This window comes from Prunus persica, chromosome G1, assembly GCF_000346465.2.
Source record: "Prunus persica cultivar Lovell chromosome G1, Prunus_persica_NCBIv2, whole genome shotgun sequence".
Classification (NCBI taxonomy): domain Eukaryota; kingdom Viridiplantae; phylum Streptophyta; class Magnoliopsida; order Rosales; family Rosaceae; genus Prunus; species Prunus persica.
In genome coordinates, this window is record NC_034009.1 from 47,247,467 (window position 1) to 47,266,427 (window position 18,961).

At 36.1% G+C, this 18,961-nt stretch overlaps 4 protein-coding genes across 7 annotated transcripts; 1 reads left to right on the forward strand and 3 right to left on the reverse strand.

The window, feature by feature from the left end:
- LOC18793229 (KH domain-containing protein At1g09660/At1g09670) lies at positions 188–6,005 on the forward strand. 3 transcript variants are annotated; one of them, XM_007225690.2, is made up of 8 exons: positions 188–339; positions 624–734; positions 2,510–2,595; positions 3,285–3,424; positions 3,953–4,087; positions 4,169–4,285; positions 5,205–5,348; positions 5,427–6,005. In XM_007225690.2, the coding sequence occupies exons 2-8, from the start codon at positions 637–639 to the stop codon at positions 5,583–5,585; spliced, it is 879 nt and encodes a 292-aa protein (XP_007225752.1). In that variant the 5' UTR covers positions 188–339; positions 624–636; the 3' UTR covers positions 5,586–6,005. The 3 variants fall into 3 exon arrangements, with proteins under 3 accessions (XP_007225752.1, XP_020410572.1, XP_020410573.1); XM_020554984.1 differs by lacking the exon at positions 188–339 and adding an exon at positions 818–881 and having other exon boundaries at positions 417–734; XM_020554983.1 differs by lacking the exon at positions 188–339 and having other exon boundaries at positions 416–734.
- On the reverse strand, positions 7,842–10,161 carry LOC18789394. Its single transcript, XM_007226820.2, has 3 exons — positions 9,945–10,161; positions 8,913–9,177; positions 7,842–8,153 (listed from the first exon to the last, which is right to left on the reverse strand). Exons 1-2 carry the CDS (start codon positions 10,018–10,020, stop codon positions 8,939–8,941), a joined length of 315 nt encoding a protein of 104 aa, XP_007226882.1. The 5' UTR covers positions 10,021–10,161; the 3' UTR covers positions 7,842–8,153; positions 8,913–8,938.
- Positions 10,688–13,992, reverse strand: LOC18792916 (elongation factor 1-gamma). Of its 2 annotated transcripts, none has more exons than XM_007222865.2 (8): positions 13,877–13,992; positions 13,704–13,749; positions 13,139–13,288; positions 12,996–13,056; positions 12,860–12,912; positions 12,625–12,726; positions 11,629–12,142; positions 10,688–11,334 (listed from the first exon to the last, which is right to left on the reverse strand). In XM_007222865.2, the coding sequence occupies exons 1-8, from the start codon at positions 13,987–13,989 to the stop codon at positions 10,955–10,957; spliced, it is 1,419 nt and encodes a 472-aa protein (XP_007222927.1). In that variant the 5' UTR covers positions 13,990–13,992; the 3' UTR covers positions 10,688–10,954. The 2 variants fall into 2 exon arrangements, with proteins under 2 accessions (XP_007222927.1, XP_020410571.1); XM_020554982.1 differs by having other exon boundaries at positions 13,849–13,991.
- Positions 15,186–17,341, reverse strand: LOC18792173 (probable xyloglucan galactosyltransferase GT14). The gene has a single exon (XM_007226507.2). It carries the CDS (start codon positions 17,005–17,007, stop codon positions 15,307–15,309), a length of 1,701 nt encoding a protein of 566 aa, XP_007226569.2. The 5' UTR covers positions 17,008–17,341; the 3' UTR covers positions 15,186–15,306.

The following is an 18,961-nucleotide window of genomic DNA, read 5'->3' on the forward strand; positions in this document are numbered from 1 at the left end:
TATTGAATTTTAATGTGTCTCACAACCTGAAGGAATTTGGAGGCTTAGGTTGTTGGCATGTGAATCAGGCTGGGCTTTTCCTTAATGGACTGGGCGGGCTCCCATAGGCCCATGGGCTCACAGGCCGAATGATGAACCCCTCCCGTCCAGAAAAACAATATATATTAAAAGGAGTGATTTGATTGAGTATAAATACAGCAAGGGGTTCCATGAGACTCATGCTGTAGTAGGGATTTTGTCTCTCTGTTCACTCTCGCATCACTCCCACTTCCAATAAGGGGCAGAATAGATTTGAATATCTCTGCCCCCACCTCCCTCCTCCTCTCTCCTTTCCATCCGGTAAGTCTCTCCCTCTCTCTCTCTCTCTCTCTCTCTCTCTCTTTCTCTCTCTCTCTCTCTCTCTCTATATATATTCTTTTCTTGCTGGGTTCTGTTTTGTTCTATTGGTATGCTGTGTGTTTTCATCAGAGCGGATTCTATTCGCTTGTCAAGATATTTACTTTATTGGTGGTTTTTCAACTGGGTTTTCTCCTTTAAGTTGCATAATTTTATGTCAAATTGGGTGGTTTATTTTTTATTTTTTAAGGGTTTATGTTAATTTTTGGTTTCTTTCACATACACAGTAGTTCTTGTGTGATGGGAGAGAGAATTCCCTCTGGGAGTTACTTCCAGTACCCACCTCCTGGAGTCCATGCTTCTCCACACAGGTCTTCTCTCCCTGTAGATCGAGAAAGGTCAGTCTTTTCAGTCCAGCGCTTAAGTTTTAATTCAATCTTCTTTTGGTGTCTTTTTAATGCGTTTTGATTGGTATGTGTAGTTGGTGGTTCCATACTTCATGTTTGCCGTCAGTGCGTCTGGTGCTTTTATCATATTATATAGAGGTGGCTGGCCTATGCATTTTAATTTTCAAGACTTATGCGTTTATCCCATATATGTGGCTGTCCTATGTTTTTCTGATGTACTTGGATTTCAATCTTTAATCTTTCATTTGTTACCTGGTGGGATTGAGATTGTATTATGCTATGAATTTCAAATCCTTAATTGTACTCCATGAGTTTCTAGAAATAGTTTACATGACCATTTTATGAAATGCTAATCTTAATATCTATATGGTCATTTTCCTTTATTGTTCAAGAAAAAAAAGATTGTGTTTTGTAGATATGTTTCTTTAGGCATTTCAGACTTTATGTAAAGTTAAACATTTTTTTCTGAAATGCCATGAATAAGATATTTGGTTAATTGCTTTATTGTGTAAGAAATTTTTTAGTGTACTTTGTTTCATATTTTTGGGAGATTATTTCTGCAGACTTTTCAGACTTACTAGATAGTTTTTTTCTCTAAAATGCCGCAAATAGATCCATATGGTCAAAATGGAACAAAGAAATTCCTCTGGCACTTGTTAACATTGGTATGCTTCAAATGGCGGGCAAATCCTGGTCTAATTTTGAGTGTTTGCCTATTGAGGTCAAACCACACAAGTTCTTATTTCACTTCACTTCTGCTGTTTTCAGATCATACATAGCTATATATTTCCACATATTGAATCCAAGATTAAAAAGAAAATAGAAAAAAGAAAACGACTCATTCTTCAGTGGGAGTGTGCTCTTTAGTGGAGAAGTGTTGTTGGCATGGCAGGTGAGATGTAGTTTGAGACCTACTGTCCTGCTCACCTGCTTTGTTTTTTGCGTTTGAAGTAGGAAAGAGAATACAGAAAGAAATAGGTAAATATTTAAAGAAACAGTGTCCAAGTGACTTTGTAATTGGAACTCAAACTGCTCTTGACGTAAATGGAAGGTTTGAAGCAAACTTTCTTATCTGGGGAATTGAGTAATGAAAAAATGAGGCTCAACTTGGGAAATGGCTGGAGGCCTGATGCTTGCCCCTCTTCACTGGTTGTCTAATGTTCAAGTGAATGGCAGAAAATACTGACCATTTGTTTCTTCATTGCCTGATCGCATTAGAGTTGTGGTGGACATTGTTGAGGTAAATTTGGGTTTTACCAGTTGTTCTGCAATTGTAATGAGGAAAGTTTAAGCGGAGAAGTCTTAGACAGATTTGTTGTGATTGTGATGATTTGGTTGGTGTGGTTAGAAAGATTTTTGGCATTTGGGAGGAATTGGAGTTCTTAGGTGGCAAAGTTGAATTTTGATATTCTTTGTGGGCTTTAGACTCTTCAGAGATTAGGGAAATTCCATTGTTTCTGTTGCTATTTTTTTTCCAGTGATATGATGGCTTCTGTTATGTAGAAGGCAGTTTAGTCATTTTAGAGTTCTGTGCCTTTTGTTAGGATTTGGCTTCCAATGGACATCTTGTCTATTGTAATGATGTTTGTACTTTCAACTCAATCTCAATAAAATTTTATGTCTCTCATCCCCCCCAAAAAAAAAAAAAAAAAAAGAAGAAAAAACTGATACATTTAGACCAGTTCGCTTGCACACCTTCATGTTGGGACCATAAAGAAACTGCACGTGCTAGGAATTGACACATGATTTGGCTGGTATAATGGCAGATATTTGGCTGAACTACTAGCAGAGAAGCAAAAGTTGGGACCATTCATGCAAATTTTGCCCCTATGTAGCAGACTTCTAAATCACGGTAATAGAAACTCTATCTACTGTTTTGCTCCTATGTAGCCAACTTCTAAGTCTTGTTCTCTCTCTTGTGAACAAACAACATTCTTTTGTAGTTGGCAATAAGCTTTGGCTGATTTCTTTTTTTAAATTTAAAAAGGGTTTTAGTTAACTCATAAACAAGTTGTTGTTCAGTACAGGTTTTTCATGTATGTATAGTCATTCATGTCCTGTGACATCAGTTTGGGTTTGAGTACCTGACATCTGTGTGCTGAAGTTGGACATTTGTTCTTGGATATGTTTGTTCCAACCCATACTTGTCAATAAATGAAAAATCTATGTTCTGTCTATGGTGTTGATGCGTTTTGGACAAGTAATGATACCAAATGGTGTATTCACAAAAGATTAGAAGGAACACTAGAGTAAAGATATCTTTTGCCTGGATGATATTAAGCTGTAAAACATCTTATACTTAAAATTTCCAATTATTATAGTTTCTCTACTGAGTCCTTGAAAAGGGTTTTCAGGGGGTGGTAACTGTAGTTTCTTCTCTATACAAACATCTATTGGAAAATTTATAGTACACGGTGTGCTCATATAATCAATGTAGTGCGTTGGTTGGGAGCTGTTGTAAAATGCTTAGCCATGTTTAGACTAGTGTCAATGTTCTGATGTTCTTGCTCGAGCATAATTTGTTCTGTAATGCCACCACAGAAATCAGACGGGTGTCAGGCTTCAATCAAACTCTTGTAGATCATGAAAGACTTGAGCATGAGAGTCCATTTAGGACATTAAGTCAAAACGCAAATGGTAGACCAATGGATTTGGAGGGATGGCCAGGAATGCAAATGGAGGTAATGTTAGTTTTAGATATCGTTGATGCATATTTTGTAATTTGTTTTACGTTCTTTTTGACCATTTTTGTTGTTTCTTGACTTCATTTTTGACCATTCTGTAACTATTCATATTTGCTTGTGTGCATGACGGTGTTACCTTTATGGTTTGGTAGGATGTAATAGGATAAAATGAGTGCACTGTATGCAATACGTATTTATTTATTTTCATTTATGCATGTTTCACAAGCTCACGTGACTTTATGTCACAACCATGGTCCATTTTGGTAGTGTTTTGGTGGCCGTCCAAACCAAATTCCAATATGATATTGTTGATTCTACTCTTAGTGTCATTCTTTTTGCCACAAATTGGAGAATGGAGCAATTACTTACACCTTTATGCACATGTGCATGCGCGTCACAAGCCCATAGTTAAATAAAACACTCTTTCATGGAGTATGACTTGGTGGGAAGAGAGTTTAGGTTTTGCTTATGTCTTGTGTGGTTTGTATGTATGAAACCTCATCTGTGCTACATTGTCTCATTTAGGAAAATGGACATATACAGAGAATGGCCCCGTTTCAATCTCCTTCTATGGGCTGGCCTGGGGTGCAAGGAATTCCAGCCACTCCTGTTGTAAAGAGAGTAATTAGACTTGACGTTCCAGTGGACAAATATCCACATGTAAGCAAGGGGTATATGATTTGTAGAGTTGATTTTGACCTTTTTCTTTTAGTTAACAACTTCTGACTCCAAGGTTTGCAGTACAATTTTGTTGGCAGAATTTTGGGACCACGTGGGAACTCCTTAAAAAGAGTTGAAGCGATGACAGAGTGTAGGGTTTACATCCGAGGTCGGGGCTCTGTGAAGGATTCTGTAAAGGTATTGCAGTCTTTTTTCTTTGTTTACAAAAATTTTCTTGGTATTGACCATGTGATTAGGTTGGAGCAGATTAGTTGGCATGGTTGCATGAAAAATTAAGTCTTAAATGTGCCCAGTTATATTCATTTTTACAGTTACCATTTGATTTATTATACAAAATATATTGTTGTTCTCTTCTCTGATTGCACGTTGGAGCTTGGCTCATCACAACTATTTTCATAGATGACTTATGTTTTTGTCCATTTTGACCTCTTCTCAATTTTATATATGGCGATGTTTGTTTCCTTCTTACATATTTTATGCGAACTATGCTCTGAAGTTTTCAAATATGGGAGTCTTAATCAACCAATTAGTTATTTAGCACTAATTCCTTGTTTGGGTAAATTGCCGTTTTCGTCTCTGAACTATCACATTCAATTTACCCTCGAGCTCTTTTATCAGCCAATTACAGTCTTAAATTTTATAAAAACTGGCAATGTGGCCCTTGATGTCCAGTTTTCTGAATTCCATCCATTTTGCTGTAAAAAAATGTCGAGTGGGAATATCCCAAAAAACCAAGTGGAGTTTGGGATCAAACTTCTACAACTATAAAATAATTTGTTTATTTTCTATTTATATGTTTATTATTATAAAGTAAATGAAATATCATGTGAGTAATAGTCTGATGTAGTCCTAGAAATGATACACTGCTTTTTTGTATTAAGGTTACCGAATAAGTTGGAATGTAATTGTTTTACCAATGATAATATACACATGATATGGTCATCTGTCCTTCAACACATGAATTAGTATCCTTAAGAGTTATTTTGTTTGAAAATGGTCATGGATCCTTGTCAAGTTCTCGATTTATTTGATATCATTCGGCTCCTTGCATATTTGCACTTTTTCTTATTCTGCATGCCTTCTATTTTACCTTCAGGAAGAGAAATTAAAAGAAAAGCCCGGATATGAACATCTTAATGAGCCATTGCATGTATTGGTGGAGGCTGAATTTCCTGAGGATATAATCAATGCGCGATTGGATCATGCAGTGGCAATACTAGAAAACCTTCTGAAGCCTGTGGTATGAATAGGATTAATCATGGAGTTTTAACTCTTAATTCATCATTTTCTTGGACCACTTGTAACCTGTGTCTTGCAGGACGAGTCCTTCGATCACTATAAGAAGCAACAGCTTAGAGAATTGGCTATGCTAAACGGTACATTGAGGGAAGAGAGTCCGAGTATGAGCCCAAGTATAAGCCCTAGCATGTCACCATTTAACAGTACAGGAATGAAACGAGCCAAAACAGGAAGATAACTTGTATAAACATGATTAATTGTTTTGATCACTGAAACAGTAGCGCCTGACTCGTCGAAGACCTTGTGGCATCTTGATAATTTTGACTTCCAAAACCGTGAGAAGCTGTGTTGACAAACTGATGAACTAATTTTGGGCTCTTTGTTTGGCATCTCATAGGGTTCAACCGCAGCATTAGTTCTGTGCAACATACTTCTACGTGCAGTAATATATTCTTTCATGTGTTATCCCATTGATAGCCAACACATTATTCTTTAGTTATTGTAGCTTATAGCCCCATAGCTTATAGGCTCCCCTTTGATTTTTCTATCATCTTCCAGCAGCTTGTAGGCAAATGCTAAAGCTTATTGTAGCTTACAACCCCTTAGCTTATTATTGTTTATAGACAAATGCTAAATTTTATTGTTGTTTTACATGCGTGTATTCTCTTGCTCATAAAAAAAATTAAAAAAAAAAAAGTTAAGTTGGGTTTCTTGTTTTTGCAATCTTGTTAAAATGTAAAATTTTCTTTGATTCTGCAGCTGCCATGACTGATGAATGGTTCATACTCATCGGTAATTGAAATGAATTGCATATTAATCGTTGTAAAACATCCCAACAAGGATAATCGCAAAACACAATAATACATTTATAAATGCCCAACGCATCTCAAAGATTCAACACTACTTTCCTTTAAGACCACGGATCAAATGTGTTATTACTAAGCATCATTACTAGGAGTCGCATGTTGCACCAAAAACCAAGTGTTGATCTTTTAACTTTCGGGGGTTTTCAGGCCGAATAGAAAAAACAGAGTTCAAAAAGTTTAAAGACAGCCAAGCATCATCTCCCGGGAGTCTCACATCTTTCAGCACCAAAATGAAGTGTTGTTGATCTTATCATTTCCAAGAGTTTTCAAGCCAAATAGAAGAAGAAAATGAATGTAAAAAGTTAAATCAGTCAGCTCCCTTTGCTAAGACACCTTTAATTTACTTTAAAAGGAAAGGCAATAGGCAATATAAGTTTATTTAAATTGATCTTTGCCATATGAGTATTGAGAGGGAGAGACTGAATCAGCCAGATGAAAGAAGAGAAGGTAACAGTCAGTACAATTATGTACTACAAAACTTTGAAGCACTTGTCAGCATTTGTTGCACTGTCAAAATAGAGCACAGACGAACATAAGCTCTGATAACCATCTTTGCCATACGAATCTACTCCTATGATCAGACAGCATGCAAAAACAGAACAAGACCGTTTTGAAAGAGCTATAAAGACATCCATAGATCACTTCCAAACTAAGATAGCAAAAACCTACAATCAGTTCATGAAGCTCAATCGAATGATGATTCAAAAAGTATAGGTTGCATAAGAAGCCCAAAAATTTGGGTAAAGAACAGATATAATACAAAAACTTATTGCTAAAAACATGCACAACTGCTGTAGAAATGTCTGCAAATTAAATATGCGGCTCTAAGCTGCGCATATTCATTTCCTCTACAAGAACACAATATGGAAATCACAAAATGATCACACGGAAAGAGAAAACATGAAATTAGTGTGTGCTGGTAACTCATCCAAAAAATAAAAGATTTTCCTGAAATATTGTAATATCAAATTTCTTCTGAAAGTAAAAAGGCTCATTATGGAAATCATAAAATGATCAAAAGAAAACGAACAACTTTAAACATTAAAAGTGATCCTACTATCTAGGTCAAGATAACTAGGAATAACAGTCTTCAAAATCTCCGATCAATAGTTTTCCAATTAAGAAAGACGTCCTGGACTGGCAAATTGTACTACTCGTCATTTTCAAACAACCTCCACACTGAACCGTTAAATAGTTAACCATCTTGAACACAGGTGCATAAAACAGTATAATTTCATGCCTGCTTTTCATAACAATGACGTCTTATTAAGACATTAAAAATTAGTAAAACTTTACTCAAATAAAGAACAAATTGGCTTGGATGTGATAGCTTAGCCTCAATAAACTCAACTGTACTTTTGTCAATAGGTCTTGCAGGTGTCCCCAACAAAATGTGCAAGAGAATGGTTCCCACACCAGAAGCATCATCTACCAAATACAATACACTATCCTTGATTTACTGTCAAAATAATTGAAGTTGCTTCCCTTTACCCACACACGCTTACACAACATGTGTTAGGAAATATCACACTACACAAGGCAGAAAGATAGAAAAATATTTGTATCAAGCACAAAGTTTATGTCATCTTATTCATGCCAGCCAATGAAAAGCATATGGCTTCAATGACTTATACGACTTAAAGTTATCTCAAAATTATATCAAGATTCAAACAACTTGTCAGGACTATGATGTTAGTCAAACATGTGAATTCAAAATTCAAGGTCAGCATTCATACAAAATAATATTCTTTCCTTAGCTCACATATCGTATGAAATCATATTAAAAAAACAAAACAGAAAAGTGAGAAGAAAAAAAATTACATTTGATGATAAGATTACAAATGTCACAATTGACAGAAATTATCTAACCTCAACCCCGGACACAAAACTGCAGTCCTGGTTATGGGAGTGAGTTTTTCAAATACAAAAGTCATTCAAGCCTGCAAAACAAAGATACCCCAAACTTAAAAACCAGGATATGGAGACAATACGAGGCATTGATACCAACTTTCCAAACTTAAAAACCAGGATACAGTAAGAAAGGGATGCACCAAGAAAGATATAAATACTTGCACACATTTTGGTACACAATAAGAATAGTCGCATCAAACAAACAAGCATGCCCTCACACTTTAGTCCTCAAAAGAAAAATGAAAAAAAAAAGGAAAAGAAAAATGAAAAAAAAAGGGGAAAGAAGTAAACATAATAGCATTCAAGTTATGCCAACATGTGTGCACAAGTATTCAACAAGTTTAATTGAACTTGTGATCAAAAAATTTATTTTGAGAGTTTGTATATGATTCCGCATAACACCCAGGGGTATCAAAATAAACCAAATCATCCATATTCAGTACACAAATATGGTAAATAAGTGATGCAAACAGAAAAGAGGTACAGGCCCCTCACAACAACCAAAGAACTGATGATACTCTAAACATCATAGGTCCCTAGATTCTAAAGGGAAATCAAAGGAAAGCCTGTAGGATAGTTTGGAAACTGATAAGATCTCAAACTGTAGGATAGTTTGAAAAACTGATAAGATCTTAAAGCCTGTTAGAGAAAGAAAAAAAAAATACTCATGCAATGTTTGCATTATTGATGTCAATTACTATATAGTGATGTCCCTAAACCAATTTTGAAAATAAAGAAATGACACTTTGCACATTGAGAAGCTGAAAACAAAAAGATAGGAGGCACACCATGACTTTAATTAACTCCAAGTTTTTCAATCCCGAAGACCAAGTTCAAGCTCAAGTTCATCATCCTCTTCAAACAACTTCAAAAGACGGGCATACTGTTCTTCTCGTTTCTTCTTTTGCCATAGCTTGAAAAGGAAAAAGGAGAACAATGCAACTACTACAAGTCCAAGGAATATGATGGCCAACGTAGATCCAGTGTGACTGGAAGTAGAATGCGTCACAGCTTTTTTCTCATTTTTGGAACTCGATGAATCATCAGAAAATCCTGAAATAAAAGGTCCCAGAGATAAAAGATCTCGTCTTGTTAACATGAGAAACAATTAATCATATCATATCATCAAAAAAGGCATCATATATCATTCCTTGATAATATCGCCTAGTCTACGGTAAGTTTGGTTTTTAAGACTTGAAGTAATAGCACATCAATCTGATGGTATAATGCTTACAGGATGCTTCAACGCCAAGAATCTTAAAACATAATTAATTTGCAGACACCAAAGCAAGCACTTAAACATTTGGATGTTGCAACATATTTAGTTTATTTTTTCATTTTCCAAAAGTTTTTAAGCCACTACACTCAACCATAGATTTCTATTACGATTGCAAATACTACCATTCCAAAATCCAGCTATAGTACTTGGATTCCACAAAACTAGATAATCCACGTACACATTACACTTCAAATAATGACTACGTTGGGTTTGCATCAGGTGGGTTTTTAGCTATTTAATAATAACAAACAAGACAAAGAACAAAAACAAATTCGGAACTTTCTTTCTTTCTAGTTTTATCAGAAACCAAACATTTGAAATAAGTGATCTGAAACGGACCCAGAAAGCAACTTCAAAGAGAATTTCAATAGAATTATAAAAAAACTAACAGAACAATTGAATAAAGAAAAATAATTACGCTTGCTATATAGAATACATATATAAATTAAAGCATGATACAGAAATATTGATGCACAAAAAAATGGAATGGAATGTAAAGTTTAATAATTTTAAAATTGAAGAGAGATTTCAGAAGCCCAACCTGGGATGAATTGTAGAGAAATTGAAGCCAATAATACAAACAAACTCAACGATCTGCAGCCACAAATTGCACTCATCTCTCCAGAAGTCTCTGTGAAACTTTCCCTCTCTCTCTCTCTCTGTCTATCAAGGTTTTCTCTTTGGAGAGATCGCTCTCCTTTCACGCTACCACGCTTTGCGTGTTTTTTTCTCTTTTGTTCTTTTTTGAAATCTTTTCATTTTCGAAACTTGAATAATTACGAAAGCCCTTTTCTAGTATTGTCCGCATGTTCTCCATATTTCGAATTCCACCCTCGTTTTGGGGTCTTCAAGTGACGAAACCACCCATTTCAAAATAAAAAGTTCACTTGCGCTAGCTTTGATGGAATTTTTTTCATAAGAGGAAAATTGCTTTTTTTTGAAACTCCTTGCTATGGTCCAAGTGTGATCTGCGCAATTTTTTCATATCAGTCTCGCTATATACTATATAGGCATGGAAAAAATGTTAGCACTTTAGAAATTCTCGCATAATTGTGATTATTTACAAATTTGAATTATAATTTTCTCATATCATAGAGTCGACTCATAGGCATGTACTTCTTGATTTGGTTGAAAGCTTATTGATGGCAACATTCCCCACGCCCAGCTACTCGTCTCCACTTTATTATACATGCACGTTACGTTTCTCGTACACGTTCACAAAGACACGGGTAAAATACACGTTTTCGTAAGTTCATGGTTTACCATATCCAAAAAAGGAACTACTTGACAATACTGTTCTCAGCTTCTAGTTGTTCACAGTAACATTGATGGGAAAATAAGCATACATCTGATGAAAAGATTGTATCATATAGCATTTTAAATGTCTAAACCATTCTCCAAACTCAAACTGCAAAAACATGGATTATAAATTATACTTGTCACTCAAAGACACCAAAGACTTAACTGTCTAAAATCGACCACGGAATCGAACCCTAACAAAAAAAGATGGACAGACCAAAAACACACCCTTTCAGTAAGGGATTGGATATTTCACTTAAAGCACTTGGCATCCAACAGAACCTCGCCCTCAAAAGGCTCCTGGTCTTCAATCATCTGGTTGACACGCTCCTTCTGGTTTTCATCTGAAAGGTCAACCTTTGTCCAATTGTAGAGCTCCATGTCATAGCACTCCTCCATCACAAATGGAGGAATTTCTTGCCCACGGAAGAGCCACAACCCTTTCACCTTAAATGGTGGCTCTGAGCCTATCACTAGCATCTTCCCAAAAGCATACTTGCGGGCCAGATCCATGCGCTGAAGAAATCCACCGACCTTGTTCAGTGTCACAAAGGATACAGTATTTTCATCATTGTACTTGTACTCACAGAACCAAAGTGAATATCCCTCAGGATCGTACATGTCCCAGAATCCTGCAAAAAAGCAAGGAAACAAGGATATAAATATCCATTCTAGGTTAACAAACCCAACTGATGTTTAGGACTTCCTACATTCCAAAGAGGAGCCAACGGCAAACAAACCAAATTATATCAATGTTTCTAAATTTTGAGAACATAATCCAAACAGAGTACTCCAAAAGTAATACACGCGACAGAAATGGTCCCATGACAATATCAGTTGGAGCAGCCAAGCCTGGCTTGTGTGGATCACCTAACACCACTGAATGTTTAAGTGTGATGACAATAACCAAGCATTGAGATAATTACCTTTAATAGCAACCTCACGGAAGTTGGTCTTTGTGTTAGAGTAAAGTCTCTTCCAGTCATCCAATACCATACCGCTTGGGGGCAGCAGATCAAGAGGATTCTTGGGTTTTGGCTTTGGTGCCTCTTCCACTTCCTCAGCAGCTTCTGCTTTGGGTTTTGCTGGCTCCTTTTTGGCTTCTTTCTTGGGCTCCTCCTTGGCCTTGGATTTAGTTTCTTTGGGCTGGGAAGGCTTCTTTGCGGATGGAACAGGTGGAACAGATTCAGTCTGCTTGACATCACCCAATACCTTTTTGAAGTTTGGTTGATTGACCAGGGTCCAGAAGTATCTCTCAACATGGGGGAATTCCGAAGTGAAGCTCTTTGTCATGAGCTTGGTGAACCCAATCAACAAATTGCATGTGACAATAATGTCAGCAAGGGTTACAAAATGACCAACTAGGTATGTGTTCGAAGCAAGATGGGTATTCAAGGCACCTAGCGCTCTCTTTAAAGCAGAAATCGCAGCTTCCTCAGCCTAAATAGAAAACATAAAAATTAAACGCCAAACAGACTCCATCAGAATTCATAAAAAAGCAAAGTAGACAGACTCCAATGAACCATCAAGGCAGCAGGAACGAATGGGGGATCATAAAAAACTAGATTATCTAGACTCTGAATCAGGTCATTATATCAGAGAAAAAGAATTCACACACCAATTTAGTCACATGTGTGCCTTTAGATTTTAATGGTCCATTTAGGCCAAGGGAGATAACATGATTGCATTTTCTGACTTTCACACCTAACTGGATCCCTTGCTAAAGGCCTTACAAAGCCCAACTAGCATAGTGAAAAAAATAATTAACATAATCCATTAATCTCTACTCTGTTGCCCTACTACTAAAGACAAATATAGGTCTATTCTTGTCTCTATTTTACATGATCAACTGTCTTAAAAGAATAAACAAAATAGGCGCATGATCCAACATCAGAAAACAAGTTCATGAATATGTAACTTACTGGAGGAAGGTACACAGCAGATCCGAATCTTGGTCTAAACCAGCTAATTATGTTAGCATCAATCTCCAATGATCCAAAATCAATCCATTGCTCGATATGGGCCTAATAAATAACATATAATAGTAAGCATAACAAAGGGCAGAATTGAGACAAATTAAAACACATAAAATAAAATTGCACTTGAGCCTCGAGGTTTACACACAAAAAAACAACAGAGAGAAATAGAGTTGCTTACATAATCAATCAGAGAAGAACCAATAAGAGGATTGTCAGCCTTCAAGCGAGCAACTGAAGCCAGACATAAACAAAGTTAATTTACAGTACACCAATAAGATTTTATAAACGTAATTAGATAAACAGCATAGCCTTACCATAACGTGCAATGGCGTTACTCTCAAAGATGGGACCATCAGGTGTTACCAGCAGGGGAACCTAGAATTATATCATAGAACCATTAAAACATAAACCCAAACCAGCATTTAATTTAGTAAATAGAAATCACACAACAGTCTACCTTCCCAATAGGGTTTAACTTCAAATATTCAGGAGTCTTGTTGGTGACACCCATCTCAAAATCAGGTGCAAGTTCAACTTTTACACCAGTGTACTCCGCAACTATGAGGGTCTTGAAAGCATTTTTGTTTGTCTTCCCTGCATGCAAGACCTACAAAGTAGATCATACAGATCTATTAGTAAAGGAAGACCAGAAAATTGTTACTGATGACAAATAGCGGAAATCAATAGCATATCAAGCTACTTCCACAGAGGATAAGATAAACTGTAACAGACTCAAATTCAGTGACAAAAAGAAAAACAATACCCCAAAATCGCATGTGTTCAGATGGGTTTATAATATTATTTTTAATATTCCATCAATACTATCAGAAAACAAATCCAACTAAGAAGATTCAAAATTGACTTGTATCCAACATCAAGGGGAAAAACAAAACACACATGATCTTAGAATTAAGAACTTTTAAGATGAAACCAAACATAAATCGATCACTCTAACGATAAGATATGAACTGCAGTAAAAGCAGAGACAATTCACATTTAAACGCCCAAAGAAACAAACTCACCAGAGCCATGGCTTTTGCGGAAAAACGTTTCGCTCTGACTTGAGATCTGAAACATGCAAAGCCAAAATTGAAGTCTTCTGTTCAGTAATTGATAACAATAAAAAACATAGAGAAGATAAATTTTTTCTCTAGAAATTCAACTCACAGAAAAAGAAAGAGAACGAGAGAGAGACCTGTGAGGCGGAGCGTTCTTCCGTGAGAGCACAAGTGATGCAAATGAGTGAGAGAGCAAGAGACAATATAGGGAATGCTGGCTAGGGTTTTTGTTGCGACTGAAAATGACCATAACCGTTTATGGGTCGGGTCATATTTCAATCCATCCTAGCATCCGGCCCAATTTAAGCCCACCGCGCCACCAAGATAATATCTTGGATATTCAATTTCCTCTTGACACGTCCAATAACTTTTCTATTTTCTTCTAAATATAATAAAGTACCATTTAAAATATTAAAATATAGAATTGTTGTATTTGAACTAATTTACACTTCGGAGTTGTGTATTCAATTTCCGCTCGGCTATATTATTTCTTAAAAAAATAAAATAAATAAAAACTCGAGTAAGGCCGCACAGCTATACGATTTTAAGAAGAAAAAAAATTTCCCTCGTATAACCGCGTGGCTATACTATTTATAAATTAAGAAAGATCCGGCAAAGCGGTATAGCCGTGCGGCTATACGAATTTGTTATTTTTTAAAATACCGACTAGCGCCGAACGGCTATACTACTTTGGAAAATACGGTAGCGTATAGCCGCACGGCTATAATATTTTGGAAAATACGGTAGAGTATAGCCGTTCGGCTATACTATTTATAGGGAAAAAGGGTTTAGGGACCCGCCTAGGTGCCCACATGTCAAAATAGGTATAGCCGCAAGCTGTACTCTTTTTTCAATGTAACACCGCCCGGCTATACTTTTTTTGTGGAAAAAAAAAATTTCAAATATAGCCGCGCAGCTATACGGTTTACAAACAAAAAGCGCCCGCTAGCGCCTAAGCGACCACGTGTGAAAACAAGTATAGCCGAGCGGCTATACGATTTTGAAAAATACGCAAGAGTACAGCCGCTCGGCTAGACTATTGAGGAAAAAAAGGACCCGGTGATTAGGTGCCCACGGGTTGAAACAAGTGTAGCCTCTTGGCTATACGTTTAAAAAAAATTACCATGGTAAAGCTGCGCGGCTGAAATTTTTCATCACCTTCTTATGTAGGCCTCGAAATTTTGCCAACTATATTTTCCATGTTTTGGTCTGAACTATATCTTCCATTGTTGTTGCCACTTTGGACCAATTGCTCACTCTCATAATGGTTTTGAACAAGTGAAGAGTGGATATGAATTTACTCATGGAGAAAATAACACTTCAAATTGGGTCTCAAAATTTGAACCAAAGTTGACAATAATCATTGGTCAAAACTAAATTTACCATAAACAAATCGAATATGTAAATTGTAAAAAAAATAAAATAAAATAAACCCACAAACACATATTTGAGAGAAAAATATATATATATATATATATATTGCACATTGGTATATAGGGTTCTGATGATTCAAATGAAAACAAAAAAATTGTTGCTGCAACTGCAAATACAAGATATTAATCTACTCTTACTTGTGTTGTCTAAAGCTCCTCAATTTTCTCTCTCTCCCAGGACCAGGCATATCAAATTTTGTAGTGTTTAGTTCTGGAAAAGCAATACCAGGATCCTTACCCTCTTTCATCTCCCTCCTAATTCTCTCTACTCTGTCAAGCACTCCCTTAACTGCTATGTCAAATGCATCTTCAACTGTCTCCAATCTTGGTGCTCTTGGATCTGCATATATTACCCTTGGGATCAACCTTATGACCTCCTCTCTCATTGCTGATACTTGACGCTTGGGAATTCTATGCAATGTCTCATTGATCATCACCTTTTGGTCCCTGATATCTTTTTCTGATATGAACACAGAGTATTTGGATGGGGTGTTGGGGAAATGCCACAAGTACTGCACATAAGCCGAACCGGGATGGAAGAAAACTGGAATGCAGCCTGCCAAGATGGAATCAAAAGTTGATCGCCGCGTGTACGAGTCCCCCGAAGGCTGCAAGCAAAAAACTGATGCTTCAAATACCTTCATCACATTTAGGGGGTCATCACACTTGTTTGCACCACGGTGGCAGCCTACAAGTTTGCATGAGGTTGAAGATTGGCATTGGTTTATAATCATGTCCCTGATACTATCTTTCGAATCGGGTCTTGGAGCACCAGCAAAGGAGAAGAGGTGCCGCCTTTTCCTCTTTCTCATTCTTCTCTGCCACTCAAACACCTCACTGTCCTTGGAGGGATGGAAGTATGTTGGGTATGGTATTGCCTGCTCATTGTTCCAGCAGCTGGATTCGATCGACAACAATGTCATGTTCTTGGCTTCAGGTAAGAACATAAGCTTGGAACCCCAAGCAGAGTCCTTGTCTGTTTGCCTCCTGAAATCCCAAGCAATCCTTCCTCCAACTAAGAAATGGTCTCTTCCCCACATTTTTTTCCATTCCGGCCTATGTGAAAGCCACTTCACAAATTCTAGAGGAGAAGCATCTCTCACTGATATGTTATAGTCCCAGAGGTATCGTCCCACATCAAGGCCAGGATAAAAGGGTACAAAGACAGCAGAGGCCAATGATGAATCATTGGTTAAACACTTGTACTGCTTCATCCTGTTGTGAAAAATAACTTCCAATAAAAACTGGTTTGTAGCAAACCAACCATTTCCAACTAGCTGCTTTTTAGAATTCTTAATTCTCGGACCAAGTCCCATGTTTGATATGTAGGGGCACATATCAGTCCATCTCTGAAGTGAATGGCAATTTTTGAGCAAGTCGTGGTTGAACCTCTTAGGAAGATTATAAACATAAATATATCGACCCAAGCACAAATCAGAATCAGAGTTTTTCTTCCCAATCTCACTAGACATAGGTTGTACTGGTGGATTGTTGATCACCACAGACTTGACAGTATTATTGTTTGCTGTAGTAGTTGAATTTGTGACATTAAGGGTCAGCCAACTCATGCTTTCATTGGATGATGATGATGTTGGAGTTGTATGATCATGATGAGGAGGAGAGCTAGAATGGTCTTGGTTGACAATTACATTTGCAAAGTTGCTGATAAAATAGGTGACCCCTTGTGTATTTCGTCCGGCACTTAGAGCAGAATAGTCTGATAAAAGCAATATGAAGACAAAAAGAAATGAAGCTATTAGGACAAACCAGAGTTGACTATGGCACTTTACGGCAATCGAAGATTTCTCCATTAAAACCTGCAGCCTCTTCTTCATCAGTTTTGATCATATGTACACTTCATGAGATTAACAACACAGAGAGAGAGAGAGAGAGAGAGAGAGAGAGAGAGAGAGAGAGAGAGAGAGAGAGAATGATTAGTTCATCCCTAGTATTCTAAGACACAGAGAGAAAGGAAAAAGTTGTAAGAAATGAATTGTTGAAGAAGAAAAGGAATTGTTAATAGGTTGACGTTCCCATTCATAAAGGTAACTATGGTATTATATGAAACCTTGTAATGCATTCATTTTCAGAATCTTCAGAGGAAATCATACAAATAAATAATTGACTGAGAATGAGCAATTGAACATGGTAAGAATCATGGAGTCTTTATTTCTGACCATTGGATTGATTTTTTTGGATTTGGGAGAGAAAAAGAATAAAAATGATGACTTGGTCTTAATTTGAGGGTTAAGCTAGAAGAACTGCATAAACAACCAACTCATGAAAATCCATATATGTAAGCATCATTCTGGTAAAGGCGGTTTGTTTTACTCTTTATCCTTTACTGTGCACTAAAAAGAATTTTCCAAAGAGAAACAGATTCCAATTTAGAAGACTCAACATATATGGTGTTCACATCTGTCTCTCATGTTTCTTAATTTGGGCAAGATTATGGCTTAAATGTACATATTTAACTAGCATCCGGATTGACATCCAGCTAATTATCAGAAATTGACAGTCAATTGTAAAGGGGTAATTTTTCTTTTCGATTGAAAGTAAACTCAGAGTAATTATATAAAGGTTTATTTTACCGTACTGCTATTGGGATGATTCTCTTCTTCTTTTTTATGTCTTTTTGTCCATTTGATCTAATAAACTTTTTTCAAAAAAAAATAAAGAAAGAGAATCGAAACCTAGTCTAATCCTAACTGGAGTAACATACATAGAACTTATTACTTTCTAAACATCGGAATTTATTTTTGGATCTGTTAGAAAATAATGATTTGGTCTTAACTCAAGGGTTGAGCTAGATTGATTTGGCCTTAATTTTGCAATATATTTTGCTATATAGTTTCTATATATAAACAGATTTGCAAGAATGAACTATAAGAGGTAACTTTTGATAGCATGAGTTAATTTTTGTTACTTAATTTTCCCTTGAAAAGAAAAAAACACAAACAAAAGCTTTCCGAAAGTTAGATAATATACGAATATCCTTCTTTTAAGATCTTTGTATCAACTAGTCTTTGGTTGATTTAGTGATATCTGTCTCCATTTGATTCAATGAGGTCTCATATTTGACCAATAACTCAAAAAAAATGCATAAAATATTGTATATTACAAGATTAAATTGGAATATTTTTTGTTAGAAATAAAGAACTTATGTTGTTGTGCATTGCTTAGGAAGCAAAGATAAATTTTGGAAGCCGCCATATTTGAAGTAATGAGCGCCGGACTGATTCATGCAGTTGATGAGTCAACTATTGCAGACATGTCAAGCCAATCAAATTTGAAGAGTCACATTCACATAACCAAAAAAATAAGAGATATTTAGTTATATACCCATTTTTAGCACTAAAACTATAAATAAATCCTACACCATTTAATTTTTATAAACAAACTCAAAAAAATGAAAGCTGACCCTATTGAATTTAATTTTGATTATTACATTACTTTGATGCCCTATTGAGTATTTTGAGCTTTTTTATGAGGTTTTTGGGGTTGGGTTTGTTTTAAGAAATCAATGACAGTTTTATAATTTAAAAGAAGTTAAAAGTCTTTTTGTTATGTTGTAAATGGGTTTTGGGTGTGTTTTTAAAGTCCATTTCATATGAGTTTTTTTTTTTTAAAAAAAAAAATTGGGCTCTTATCTATATATATAAAGCAAAAGGCAGAGAATGGTGAAACATTCAAAATACCAGAAAATGCCCTTGGTTAATGCAAACATTAAGAATTCAAATTATTAATTAAATGAGGATAATATGGTAAATTCACACTTTTTTATATTTA